Here is a 14,933-nt window from a genome sequence, read left to right as displayed (position 1 = left end):
ATTTTTACCCCATAAAACCCCCCGTAAACACCCGTTCCCATGGTCCGATCATGCTGGATCGCGAACTCGTTCGAATAAACGTAGGTTTACACGTTTGTACCAAATTTCATCAAAATCGGATCATTTTTGCTCGACTTATCGTGCTGACGGACACACACACACATATATATATATATATATATATATATATATATATATATATATATATACATATATATATACATATATATATGTATATGAATTTGAACGGATGGTGTTTTTGGCCTCTAGGGACCTCAAAACAAAAAAAAAAGATCGGTCCCGCGTCCAGGTCTTACCATGAGTACTACGGTAATAGCTTATTCCCTATATGGGAAATTCGCTAAAAGGAGGTCGAAAGTGTGTATCCATGTATACAGGCTTGGTTGGCTATTATTTTACATGGCCACAACCATGTAAAATAAGTTATCGTTAAGATTTACGAAACATTCTATCATGTTTCGTAAATCAATATTGTGTCAATCTTATAGGCCTAACGTGGTTTGTCTAAACCTAAAATTAAGCTTAGACAGTATGTAAACATACTGACAGTGTTACAGCAATTCGACTTTAAATTTACATAACAGAATGGTCCAGATTTTCACATAAGTTTTAGCAGTCAACCGCAATAAACGCGAACTCTCATTTCCACACAATCGCAAACACCGGGCTGAATGGCATTTAAATCCGAACATACTCCCGTAATCACATACTTTGCGGTGACCTGAGCGAATTTCAATCCTCAGTACGGGCCTGTTTCCGCGTTTAGTTGGCGCCTTATAAATAGGCAGGACTAGTGTTGAGATAATGATTGGAAAGTGGCGCCCCCGGCGGGCCGCGTGGCAACCGCGGGAAACCGGCGGGTTACATGACAAAACCCAAAGTCTTCGCTAAAGGCTCGCATTCCGGCCGGTGAAAGGCGGCCGATCTGATCATATAATTACACAAGTATATAAACAGATTGCCAGTTTGGATCAATCAGTCGAGCAGTGTTGTGCGGGCCAAGATGGGGACACAGGTAACATTCACTATACTAGGATAGATGATAACCGGAGATTAGGGAGTAAAGGACGTTCGGTGGCCCTGGGTACATCTTGATAATAGGCTAGGTCACACGTGACACCTTGACAATTAGACTCTTGGACACAAATAGGACATATTAAAGGTAATCAGTACTAGATGATAACAAGTATAAGGGGTGTGAAAGACGCTAGGTCGCCTTGGGGTAACCACGTGAATTTAACTAGGGAATGATAACTGAACATTGAACGGACGATTGGAGTGCTAGTAGAAAAAGATAAGATAGCAAAGATATAGTTAGTGTACTAGGATAGATGGTGATAACCTGTGATTTAGAGCGTGAAGGACACTTTGAGTCCTTGTATAGGGGGGGGGTAGAGGGGTGCAAGGGCGCGGCCGAGGCAACTGACCGTGACGGAATGACCGGCAACATCAACATCGTGACTAATGATCTCTCAGAGTGTTTACAGTTTCATAATGACCCTTGTCATCATTATTATTCTTAAGTTAATTGTTTGGAAAATCTTTTAAACCCCATGTTGTATGGATTGACTGCCAAAATCAGGGGTTCAGTTAACTTTTACTATTTTCGGCAACTTTACACGTTGTATTCTATCCAGAAACATTTAACCTCTTAGGGAAAAGTCAGACAACATGTCACACTCTTGACAGTTAAATACACGATTTAATGAATTTATTTTTGAAATATAAACTACATTAGTTTTATAGTCATTGTGTCGCCTATTACATAAAATAAAATGAGAGAGTTTATGCCTTTAAATTTGGTTGATTTATTGAAAAGAAATGTCCAAAAGAAAATACTATAGTTTAAAAAACACATTACAGTAAACGATACACTCGCGCATTAAATCGTACGCACGTGTTTTTACTCATAACTTATTCATCGTGTAGTGATATCAAATCATTCTAGAAATAATCGTAGCACAAAGGATGTACACAAGTGAAATCCAGATATTAAATTTGATTTAATTCATGTCAGTAACATGTATTTTAGTTACTTTTTCATATTTAATTACTATTTATTATACTTAATTTAAAATATTATTAAAATTTATTAAATTTTGCAGTAATGTTTTCTCGTCGTTTACAACGACAGTTAATGTTAGTTAGTATGTTTATATAAAAAATGCATAACGTTTACATGTATTCTAAGGTTTTTACACGTAACACAATAATTATTTTATACGGTGACAACAGGGCAATTAAACCGCTAGGTTAGATAAATAAGCTTACTATGGATAATGGTCATATGGACAAAAATCTTTCAGTTATCAAGAACTCGATGGTTCAAAAGAAATAACTATAGTTATTATCTTATTAACGAGATGGGTTTTTAATTTATTTCTGGTCAAGGAATTTGGGCTACATATTTTTTGTTTATACACATTTTCTACAAAGTATTTTGTTTATTACACCGATTGCATGTTGAGTTTTGTTTTACTATTTACAATAAATTTGTTCAGAGAAATGCATTAAATGTGCAAATTAATTAATTTATTATTTATTATTTATTATATATATATAAAAGGCAAAGCCCTCACTGACTCACTCACTCACTCACTCATCACTAATTATCCCACTTCCCATTTACCTAGGAGGTTGAAATTTGGTACACTGATTCTTTAGGCCTTAAATAGGAAAACTAAGTTATTTTTATTCTGATCGGACTCTCGGGCTCCACCCCAGTGGCTCTGGAGTTCCCCATGTTAACCTTATGAGTATTCATATTTAAATGGAATTAAAGAATCTTAACAGCTGGTTCAACTAAAGAATTTGATTCTGTGATGTTCAATAGCATTAAAAATTTAATAGGTTTACCGACAGGGTGCAGCACTATTATTTTTTTTTAATTTATGACAACAGCTAATTTGCAACCAAAAGGTGAGTGAGCGTAGCGAACGAACTTCAACCTGGAGGCGAGTTAGCGTAGTGAACGAGCTCACCTGAAGGCAAGTGCGCGCTGCGAACGAGCTCCAACCTAAGTGAGTGAGCGTAGAGAAGAACTTCAACCAGGACGTGATTGAGCCATGCGAACAAGCTCACTTATGAAGTTAAACGGGGAGAAACCCGCGGGTACAACTAGTTTATTATATTATTATGCCTGCTTTTCGTTTCTACAAGGGGAGAAGTTGCCAATAAATTTATTTCGGGTTATTGAGGCGTTTGGTCATACACGTTTTGCCATAAACACACTTGTTTACAAATAATTTATATTTCATTAGTTGTGAGTACAACAAGTCACATTACCAATGATACAAATATTAAGGGTGTTTAGTTATAATATAAACAAAAGTGGGATGAATATGATTTTTGTCTTATAATGTTATTGGTCAAAGTTAGCCCACTTTCTATGTATTAAACTAATTTACTGTCTAACAGCGTTTTAAACTAAATATACACAGAATTTCAAGTTAATTCTAAATAAATATTTATTAATTCTTACCAACAATGAAACTACAAAATTATAAATAAGTTGTTTCCAAATATGACAACTATTACAAAATAGCTAGCAACATTGTCCAGTAGTGACACGACACACAAGCGTGTAATGTTCATTAAACTCTTATCAATTAAAATTCCACAATCGTGAGCTGCTAACTACGAGCGATGCAGAACACGCGGGCGAGATGGAAAGCTGATAAACAACCTGTTCTGGAAATGTCGAAATTCAACGCCCGGAGCTAACTCGCAGCGCATTTTTTATTTACACTTGTACTTATACAAGCACCAGTTAATTACTGTCACTGCCCGTGATACGACTTTTCATTGGGGGGAGAGGCGAGGGGGCTCAATATAGGGAGGGGGTCCGGAACACCAGGGCAGCACCGGTACTTATTGGACTTTCTGCGACTAAACTGGTCCAGTCAGGCCAGATTCTCTACGGCCACTGAATATCTATTATGAACCCCTTAGTGTATACAATCACACAACCGCTATATAGGTCAGAAAGTGGAATGTCAGCCCTAATTATATGGCTGGGTTGAGAGGTATGGTTATAAATGACACAACGTAGATAGGAATGTCAAAAGTGCGAGAAATTTAACGGGAAAAAATTAACCAGTGCTGAATAAACAGTTAATTACAATATATGAAAGTGAACAATTAATATGTTGAATTTTTTGGGCTAAAATGTATGAACTTTGTGGGTTAAGATTTCTTACAGCTAAACATATTTATCTATGTTTCTGCCGCATTCAGAGAACTATTTAAGTTGAATTTCAAATTCTTAATGTGTTCTCATTCTTTAACACTTGACAACAAATTCGTCGTTATTAGGGTAAAATTTAAAAATTGACAACAGTTATGTTGCTTTTAAATAAAGGCCTATTACACATTCCTATATAACGTTTGGCATAGAAATCAGTAGTATTTAAATTTAATGTTACTCTACATATAACAGGTAAGGTAAATTAAGAAAATAATTCGTCGTAATCTGTTATGGTATGAAACGTAAACTAAAAATCGAGAAACATTATGTTTTACATAGTATTGATTAAACATATTTATAGCTGTTGGGAATTTACAACCATACTCAAAATATATCCAAGACTAAATGAGGTGGTAAATTGCCATAAAATAAATAGCTTACAAATTAATAATTGAGTATGTTGGTATGTAGGCCAGGTACATTGAGGTACACTGAGATAATCTGATCTTAGAATAAAGTGTATCGTATGGTTTCAGCATGCACGATTCAATACAATTGGAATTTTTGAAATGTTTTGTAAGTTTTCTCATTTATTTGATATAGCCACCAACACGTGACTTTAATATACAGTACTAGACAAAAAGAGGTTAACTTCTCAGAGACAAAATTTAGATTTAAATAATAATGAAAATAGGGAGATAGTTTATGTAAGTAATTAAGCAAAAGAATTTTTTACAAAATTTTATTATTCAAAAAATAAGGTTAAATATTAAATATTAAAGGCAAACTATTATTTTTTTTTACTTTCAACCTAAGTAAATGCAATACAAGTTACAATCTTAACTTTGCATCAAGTTAAAATCATATAACATGCAAAAACAACAACTAAGTAACCTCGAATTTTTTCAGACGATACGACTGGCACTACTGGCTCTAGCGACTGTAGCCGTGAGGGCGCAGTACGGCGGCGACTACAAACCCAAGGGTGGCTACAAGGAGGAGCCTGAGCCATACGACCCCAACCCAGGCTACAAGTTCGAGTACGAGGTCAAGGACGAGCACACGGGCGACTACAAGAGCCAAGGGGAGACGCGCGATGGAGACACTGTCAAGGGATTTTACACCGTCGTGGAGGCGGACGGCTCCAAACGAACTGTAGAGTACACCGCGGACCATGAACACGGATTCAACGCTGTTGTTCACAAGGAACAAGGCACTCACCCGCAGTACGACCAGAAGTACGAGGCGCCAAAGTACGAGTCTCCAAAGTACGAGGCCCCTAAATACGAAGCTCAAAAGTACGAACAACCCCCCTACGTCGCTCCCAAATACGGCCCTCCAAAGTACGAAGCATCAAAATATGAAGCACCCAAGTATGAGCAGAGTTACCCTGCTCCAAAATACGAACAAAAGTATGAGGCTCCCAAGTCATATGGTTACAAGACTGAAGCTCCTAAATACGAAGCACCAAAGTATGAAGCGCCCAAGTACGAACAGAGCTACCCTGCTCCAAAATACGAACAAAAGTATGAAACTCCCAAATCATATGGTTACAAGACTGAAGCTCCTAAATACGAAGCGCCAAAGTACGAGGCTCCTAAACAATATGGTTACAAGTACGAGTCTCCAAAGTACGAAGCACCTAGATATGAGGCTAAACCCCAATACGGAGCCCCAAAATACGAAGCTCCCAAGTATGAGCCCAAACCTCAATATGGAGCGCCCCAGTACGAGGCTCCTAAGTATGAGCCCAAACCTCAATATGGAGCGCCCCAGTACGAGGCTCCTAAGTATGAGCCCAAACCTCAATATGGAGCACCCCAGTACGAAGCACCTAAGTATGAGCCCAAACCTCAATATGGAGCACCCCAGTACGAAGCGTCTAAGTATGAGCCCAAACCTCAATATGGAGCACCCCAGTACGAAGCACCTAAGTATGAGCCCAAACCTCAATATGGAGCACCCCAGTACGAAGCGCCCAAGTATGAGCCGAAACCTCAATATGGAGCACCCCAGTACGGAGCCCCGAAGTATGAGCCCAAACCTCAATATGGAGCACCCCAGTACGAAGCGCCTAAGTATGAGCCCAAACCTCAATATGGAGCACCTCAGAACGGAGCCCCAAAGTATGAGCCCAAACCTCAATATGGAGCACCCCAGTACGGAGCCCCAAAGTATGAGCCCAAACCTCAATATGGAGCACCCCAGTACGGAGCCCCTAAGTATGAGCCCAAACCTCAATATGGAGCACCCCAGTACGAAGCGCCCAATTATGAGCCGAAACCTCAATATGGAGCACCCCAGTACGGAGCCCCTAAGTATGAGCCCAAACCTCAATATGGGGCACCCCAATACCAAGCACCTAAACAAGAGTACAAATACGAGGCTCCGAAATCATACGGTTCCAAGTACGAAGCTCCTAAGTACCAATCTCAAAAGTACGACGCTCCTCAATACGCTCAACAATACGAAGGGCCAAAATACGAAGCTCCAAATCATTATTCGTCTTCCCCTAAGTATGAAAGTCCTAAGTACGAGGGTGGTTCAAAACTAGCTGCTCACTATTATACATCGGTAAGGCATGAATATTCACCAAAGCATAGTTATGGCACACCAAAATACGAGGCACCGAAGTATGAAGCGCCTAAATACGAAGGACCAAAGTACGAGGGTTCAAATTACGAAGCCAAAAAATATGAAGTAGCCGAACATAATGCACAAGATGCTTACAAGTCACCAGCACCTGCGTACTACGGTTAGTCATCTGCTAGTTTTTTAGGTACAAATAATTTGTAAATAATATTGTTATAGGCCAAGTATTATGTTAATGATTTTTAATATACTGTTATGATTTGATTTTGTAACTGGTGTACAATATTTATTTTCCCTTATTTATATTTTACGTAAAATTGAGTTGAAAATACATATTTTCTATCAGCATGTCTTATACGATTGCCTCCTCAGAGCTTAACATCCTTATAACAATGTGGATTTAATGGAACGTGCCTGACCTCTTGACTATATATTAAATTTTCAAGACTATTATTATATTCAATTGTTTAAATATTTTTTTGCACTAATGAATTACAAACACACGAACTTTCAGTATAAGCATTGTATTTGGTCTTTAATACCTTAGCTTATTACTCTTGAGGTCATTGCTTACCTTAGCTATGTATGTGGGTATTCTGCAGGGACATACCTGAAAAAAATAATTAGTTATTAGATGAAAAATGGACAAAATATCACACTAAAAATGTATGTTCTTTTACAAACATTCCCCAACGCTCGTTGGCGTTACAGTGGCTTGGTTACAGGTGTATTCATCTAAATCTATAAAAGAGGAAGTGTGTATGTATATAACCTATGGACCCCGAAACCGCTCGACAGATTGTAATGAAACTTTCAGGCATTATTAGGCCTAAGCATTATTCAAGGATGGTTTGTGTGAAGTTTGGTGCAGATCCGTAGAAAGGGTCACCCCAGAGCGTTTAAGTGCCTATGTCAGACATTTAGAACTATAACTAGTGGCTTGTAGGGGCAATAGCCCCTATATACAGTATATGTAATATATTCTAATAATTATTTTGTACAAATTATTTGTCTCATGGGTTACCGTACCCTACCTTGAATTATCGTTTAAATTTTTTGTATATTATAATAATGTATAACAGTTATCACATACCTGCATAATTCATTTTTATGTCTGCTCTGTTTAGGATAAAAATTCAAAAGGACTCTTCATGTGGTGGGTTTGTAACATAAATTTTCTAATCATAATACAGCAAAAGAACATTTTCAATAATCTTCACTATTAATTAAATAAACATTTTTTTTTAATATAGACAAATTCACTTAGAAAAACACAACACATAGAGATAATGCCATCTTCCAAATTGTAAAATACTAATTCTGTAACAAAATCTCTCTGAAAACAACATTTGTTGTGTAGTATCCATTTTGGTCCATTCCTTGGTCTTTATTTGTTTCTATTTCTATTTTAACGTCATCTGGCCGCTTTACCCGGCTAAAAGCAACATAAAGTTGACCATGGGTAAACACTGTTTTTTTTTTCAAATAAATTCCAACTTTTGGGAAGGTTTGGCCTTGCGCTTTATTTATAGTAATGGTGAAAGATAATCGCAATGGGAATTGAATCCTTTGTAAATTTAAAGGGCATATTAGGATCTGTAGATATTAGTTTTATTTTTGGCATGAAAAATATGTTCCCTTTCCCTACTCCAGTAATTACTACTAACTTTACACTTTTTTCAGACATACCCAACACAACCAATCGTATTCCATTAACTAATCCAGACCCTATTTCTTATGAGCATCACTATTGAACCAACTTTTAAAACTAATTTGTGTAGTGGCATTCCAGATGGTGTAATTGAATTTATAAACTCAATTGGTATGTTCAACCTCTCTGTAGGGTCTTCTGAAACTACTTCATAATTACTGTAGTAGATTTTTAATACTTCTTCATTTAAATTATCACAATGTTAATTTAAAGGACATACAATTATTTGATTGGAGTAGTTTTGAATATTTTCTGGATTTATTGAGTTGCCATAAACAATTGCACAATCAGAGAGAACAAAGTTATCTGGAATGTCAATTGCCGGTGTTGCCCTATTGCTCTCTAAGATTCCATTACCTAATATAAGCGTAGAAGCCAATCACAAAATGCTGTTTCATTTTCATTTGCACGCATGTTTACTTTCAAATGCACTATAGTTACATACAATACATATATTACATATTACCTTTAACACTATTAATACAACTTTTGTAGCCAATAGTCAATGATATTACCATATGCTTTAAATAAATCTAAACCACATGTTTTAAAGTAAACAAATCGGACATGACCTGGATTCCCATGCTATTTAAATGTGATTTATTTTATCCTGTAATAACCTTTTGGTGCATAAGTAATAAAAATGAGTATTTTTCCCCAAAACTTCATGCCCAGACCTTTAAAATGAGACCCCTCCCAGCTTTCTACGGCCTCCAGTTCGCTCACAATTTCATTGTAAAATTTTGGGCTTACGGAATTAGATATATAGATTTTTACAAATATAATTTAAAATCAGATGTTTACTTTCACCATCTGTTTCGTAGGTTTGAATAATTACCAAATCCTGTATTAGTCATGATTTTAAGTAGTGCCACACTGTTACCACAGAACGCATTACAGAAAACTATTTTACTTTTGGATAAGTCTAAATAAATAATAAGTCCAAAATATGTTTAATCTCCGAATAAAAAATCTTACAACGTAAAATCTTATCTGAAAATACTCTTCAGTTTCTCCAAGGTATTGTTCTTTCATATCGGCTCTTCGGGAACAGGACGATTGGCACACATTTTTGGATCTTCTGCCCATGGCAGTATTGGCACAATCATTTGAGCGGAATAAGTAGGGTCAACTCGCCTGCTTGGAAAAGGCACGATTGGAACAACCGCTCGACCAGGTAGACGCCATCGAACGAGGGAAAACAGGAAGTTTAAAGTTCCCCGTCAACTCTGCTACTACAGTCATTTGCCGGTAATATAGCGTATTTTCAAAGGTTAAGTTAGGTTAGGTTAAGTTAGGTTAGGTTTGTGTTGTTTTATTTGGATCCAGCTAGCGCAGTGACCGTAGCTGCAGATTTGTCGTGCAAACTTACACCTTCCTTACTCCAATAAGCACCACAGCAGGAAATTTTTGGGGACAAAACAATATCCGTTTCCCGCATTCTGGCTACCTGGCTGCTACTTCCTTACCGGTCTGTTGTGCCAATCGTGCCTTTCCGAACCTTACAGGTTGACCCTTCTTAATCCCCTATAGTGATTGTGCCAGTTCTATTCCAAATCGGAAAAAATGTGTGCCAATCGTTCTACGGCCGGCTCTTCTAATGCAAGTAAAGAAACTATTCTACCAGAACAACTCATTCCAGCAGGCTCATCTTTCCATTTTAATGCTCTGCAGTTTATACACTCTCTGTCTATAAAAATATATTTTAATAATGTGTACTGTCTATAGTCTAATGTTGCGTCATAATTGTATTCCATTGCATAATTTTCAAACACACACTGAGTATTCCTGTTGAATACTCGTCGCCGACAGTTGAATTAAAAAAATAAACATAACCGTAAACAAACCTCCTTTGACAGTTCTCATTGTGTCTGGCAGCTTTTGTTGCTGCTTAGTTCAAATTAGCTGCTGTTATAAAATAATGCAAACAAATTAATAGTGCTGCACACTGTTGGTAAACCGTATAACTTTTAAATGCCATATTGTTTAGTTGAAACAGATGACTAAATTCATCTTTTTAAATATAAATACTCATTAAGTTAACATGGGAAATTTCAGAGCCACTGGGGCGGAGCCCGAATGAATTTTTGACATGAGAATATGCTTATATGTTAATCAGGTGTCTGAGCTATCACAATGCCAAATTTCAGCCCAACCTGACCAGTGTTCAATGCGTGATTGAACTTCAAATAAACTGACACACAAACTTTCAAAATTATTATATTAGTATGAAGTACGATTATCTGATACAGATAAAACCACATTTTTCCATTTCGAAATATATATTAACATAATGTCTAAAAGTGACATTCCTTTAATTTCATTACTCTGCAATATGATTTAATCAATTGTAAATAAGATCACAAAGTTCAGTCAGTGCAGTTATTGAACTGTGTAGAACTCCCTTACAGCACTAGCTTACTTTAACTAGTAAACTGATAAAACAATACAAATTTACTATTAAAAGAATAAAGGTTTATTGAATTAGGTATTAAATGTCTTGATTATACTTTTTTATGTTTTCTTTTTGACAATAAATTAGGACTATTGTAAGAAGGGGTGTCCGTAATGCACTGGTAAATGCTCTTCAATATTATGACGGTAATGTTGAAGATGGACGTTGTGTTCCCGGTGGACGACGGCGTTAAAGCCAGTGTGGTGGTCAGCTGTGTAGTGGACGACGCGCTTGGAACCGTCCGCCTCCACCAGCTCGTAGCTGCCGTGCACCACATCCCCGTCGCGCTCCTCCTTGTGGCTCTTGATGTCGCCGGTGTGGCTGTCATGGACGCCGTACTCGAACTTGTACTTGGGGTGAGGGTCGTAGTAGTCCTCCTTGTACTCCACGTGGAACCCGTGGTCGTGGTCCTCTACATGCTCGTGTCCGTGGTCGTGCTCCTCCACATGCTCGTGTCCGTGGTCGTGGTCCCCTACATTTTCGTGTGCGTAGTCATGGTGGACATGTTGAGGGAAGGCCACAGCAGATGCTAGGACGCAGATAGCAGCAACAGAAATCTAAAGCAGTATAACTTTTAACAGATGACTCAGAAATATTAAACTTAATAATTAATTATAATGATCATAAAGAGCAACTAAAAACAAAAATGCATGTGGTGTGACAACCTTTTTGTAAGCCAATGCGACGAAGAGAGTTTGAGTCTTTGAGGCAGTATCAGCTAGCACAAATAACATACGTAATCTAATTGTGCAGTAACAAACAAAATCAATACCTACATCGAAATATTCCCCAAAAACTATAATATTATTTATATTTTAAACGTTAAGAAAGCAAGTCATAGTTAACAAAATCAAGTAAGCTCTATTTTACATGTATTAAGATAACGTTATTTTAAACAACTTAATACTACATTATAACATACCTTGATCTTCATCCTGTTGTAAGCTGGTTCTACAATGTCTACGAGAAGCAAGTTTTATCTGATGATTTCACAGTATCACATACCCCGTTATATACTCTGAACCTATCATGGATGATAAAGCATCTACGTAATGTATAGATTAACACGCGAATGCTGCTTCTGTTACTCAATCATTAGGTTGTTGAAAGCCACTTCTTTTAAACGTCGTAGATATTTTGAAAATTCTTTGGAATTAAAAATTTGCCTTCATTAATAATAAAATAATGTTTCAGTTAATTACTTAATTAAATAAAAGTGATAGATCTCCAAAGTATCAATACTTAAATTTCAATTATTGTAAAATTACCTTATGCAGATAAAAACAACAAAATTCTGTTTCTAGGTATATTACATAAATTTTTATGTTAGAAAACAAATTCTTCGTATATATTGTCTTGTAGCCTACATATTGTCTTGTGACATTCCCGCTATCAATGAAGACCAATTGGAAGTAAACGTGTGGCAGAATATTACATTCAATATATATATTACAGTTAAATCACCCTGAGGTTTGTTTTTCCAAGCTAGCACCCCCCAAAAAAAAACAAAAAAAAAAACACTTCGTTTACATGCCAATTTCTTTTACTTTTTCTAATTCTTTATTTACCTTTCTAATTTTAAATTCAAACTCCAAGCTTTTTCGTTTGCATTTCCAATAGAATCAAGTCTTACTAATTTTGAAAATTTAAATTGCAGCTCGGCGTATTTTAACGCAAATGTGAAAGAAGATTTGAAGTTAGAAACTTGTTGTAGTATTCGATCACTAAACAAATCCAACTTAAAATTTGGTAAGAGCCATTCTTAATTCAATGAATTTATAAAAGTTCAACACAACGTTAATATATAGCTACCAATCCACACAACTATTAACCTATATCCTAAATTGAATATTTTATAATACAATGACTGTTTGTATTTTTTTAGGTCTTCTTTAATAACATTAAGGATCAAAAGTAATTTTATATTTATTTGTATTTGAAACTTTTATAATTTAACAAATGTTTCATCCTTATCATGGGAACACATTGAAAGTTTAAAAAGGATTAAACACAATTTTCTTAATGACCTTAAGTTAAGATAATAGGTATAAAATGCAGTAAAAATGAAATCTAAATGTTGCAAATAACTTTGCAGAGATTTTTTATTTTAAGTTAATAAATAGAGTTAATAAATAAAATATGTAATTAATCTTAGGCCTAATCGTCTAACGTGGTAAAGGAGTTTCACAAAAGAATGTTTCTAACAAGAAGTTATGTGATCATATCAGAGTGATCATCTACCGTGACTTCCATGTATATATTAGGCCGCGATTACTTTGTTTAGTCATCAGTTAGCAACCGAGTAGTAACTAGTGGGTTCTTGTACTTAAGGAAGCTACTGCAATGATAAATAAGGTAGATATAAATTATTCACATTATTTTATACTTGATTTTTATGAAACATTATATTTTATATTTAGCTTATTTATAAAATACTAATATTATAATTAGTATTACGTTTTTAGTGAAATGTTAAATTACCATTTTGTATTGTTATTATTGCTTTTAGGTTGACATCATACTTTGCTTAATCGCTTCAAGTATCGCGTTTCCTCAACACGGCCACCACGACCAAGGGCACGAGCATGTAGAGAACCACGACCACGGGTTCCACGTGGAGTACAATGAGGACTACTACGACCCTCACCCCAAGTACAAGTTCGAGTACGGCGTCCACGACAGCCACACCGGCGACATCAAGAGCCACAAGGAGGAGCGCGACGGAGATGTGGTGCACGGCAGCTACGAGCTGGTGGAGGCGGACGGTTCCAAGCGCGTCGTCCACTACACAGCTGACCACCACACTGGCTTTAACGCCGTGGTCCACCGGGAACACAACGTACATCCTCAACATTACCGTCACCATCATGAGCACATACCAGTAGTACATCATCAGAGTCATCATCAGGAGTACGCACCAGTTGTACATCATCAGGAGCAAGCACAAGCTGTACATTATCAGAGCCATAATCAGGAGCAAGCACAAGCTGTGCATTATCACAGCCATAATCAGGAGCACACACCCGTTGAACATCATCAGAGTCATCATCAGGAGCACGCACCAGTTCAATATCATCAGAGTCATCATCAGGAGCACACACAAGCTGTACATCATCAGAGTCATCATCACATGCATGTACCAGAACGTCATGGGCATTTCTTTGGACACCATTTTTAAATCCGATCTCCATAATAAACAATATCGTACTAAAAACATTGGTGTTGAAATATTATTTTATCCTAGCCTTACTTCAAGCTCTGAAACATTACTTAAATGAGCCTTATAATATTAGACACATGATGTATAATAAACTCACACACTACTACTCTAAACAATCTGGAGCCAGGGAGCATGCAGGTAAACGTTATTTTTCGTTTAGTTACAGAACAATCACGTGGTATTTTTTATACATTTTCAAAACATATTGCAATAAATAAAAAGTCAACACGTTTTTGAATAATAGAAGGTTAAGTAACAAACACAGTATACTTTAAAAACATGTTTATATTAACAAATTAAATTTTACTTGTAAGAAAGATCCTTTGATATCTAGCATTATTCACTTTTTTAACAGAGGGCCAGCTTACAAGTGGCCATGGGATTGCATCGCAGCTGGAACAGCTTATTGTGTACTAAACTGCATTATTCACTTGGTCTAAGCTAAAACAAATAAGTGTGAATCACGAACTCGCTAATTCAACGGCCATTTCAACCGAGTCCGGAAAGTGCATTATAAGTTAATAAATTGACAATCATCACTCTAATTTATTTATTATATCAAAACTTGTTTCGGGCAGCATTTAAATGTACGTGAAAATTATCATAAAACTCGTAAAAAATATATGTTACCTGTTCCAAGTTTCCTGTCCTACACTGGTTAAGCCAAAAGGAGGATGCTGGTTGGAATGCAGACGAGATATTTACCTAATTAAATGTTACGTAAGTAGCTTACCAGTACGAAAGTCGA

General features: G+C 36.5%; 4 protein-coding genes across 5 annotated transcripts in view; 2 read left to right on the top strand and 2 right to left on the bottom strand.

Moving 5' to 3' along the window:
* Positions 1–7,409, bottom strand: part of LOC128991335 (neurobeachin-like protein 1) — a 423,043-nt gene extending 415,634 nt beyond the window's left edge. Inside the window, exon 1 of the mRNA XM_054414140.1 lies at positions 7,374–7,409. The gene's annotated coding sequence lies outside the window, so the exon portion shown is untranslated. The remainder of the gene's footprint in view (positions 1–7,373) is intronic.
* On the top strand, positions 947–7,071 carry LOC128991337 (adhesive plaque matrix protein-like). 2 transcript variants are annotated; one of them, XM_054414142.1, is made up of 3 exons: positions 947–1,036; positions 5,117–5,452; positions 5,483–7,071. In XM_054414142.1, the coding sequence occupies exons 1-3, from the start codon at positions 1,025–1,027 to the stop codon at positions 6,965–6,967; spliced, it is 1,833 nt and encodes a 610-aa protein (XP_054270117.1). In that variant the 5' UTR covers positions 947–1,024; the 3' UTR covers positions 6,968–7,071. The 2 variants fall into 2 exon arrangements, with proteins under 2 accessions (XP_054270117.1, XP_054270116.1); XM_054414141.1 differs by having other exon boundaries at positions 5,117–7,071.
* Positions 7,410–10,989: 3,580 nt separating the features above from the next.
* Positions 10,990–11,937, bottom strand: LOC128991361 (cuticle protein 8-like). The gene is made up of 2 exons (XM_054414168.1): positions 11,888–11,937; positions 10,990–11,522 (listed from the first exon to the last, which is right to left on the bottom strand). The coding sequence occupies exons 1-2, from the start codon at positions 11,897–11,899 to the stop codon at positions 11,055–11,057; spliced, it is 480 nt and encodes a 159-aa protein (XP_054270143.1). The 5' UTR covers positions 11,900–11,937; the 3' UTR covers positions 10,990–11,054.
* A 1,323-nt stretch (positions 11,938–13,260) lies between these two features.
* On the top strand, positions 13,261–14,164 carry LOC128991342 (histidine-rich glycoprotein-like). Its single transcript, XM_054414149.1, has 2 exons — positions 13,261–13,320; positions 13,475–14,164. Exons 1-2 carry the CDS (start codon positions 13,309–13,311, stop codon positions 14,141–14,143), a joined length of 681 nt encoding a protein of 226 aa, XP_054270124.1. The 5' UTR covers positions 13,261–13,308; the 3' UTR covers positions 14,144–14,164.
* The last annotated feature ends 769 nt before the right edge of the window (positions 14,165–14,933 follow it).

The sequence above is a fragment of the Macrosteles quadrilineatus genome, unplaced genomic scaffold (genome assembly GCF_028750875.1).
Source record: "Macrosteles quadrilineatus isolate MER2022 unplaced genomic scaffold, UCM_ALF_1.0 Scaffold_4__1_contigs__length_99947679, whole genome shotgun sequence".
Classification (NCBI taxonomy): Eukaryota; Metazoa; Arthropoda; class Insecta; order Hemiptera; family Cicadellidae; genus Macrosteles; species Macrosteles quadrilineatus.
This window is presented reverse-complemented; position numbering and strand designations above follow the sequence as displayed.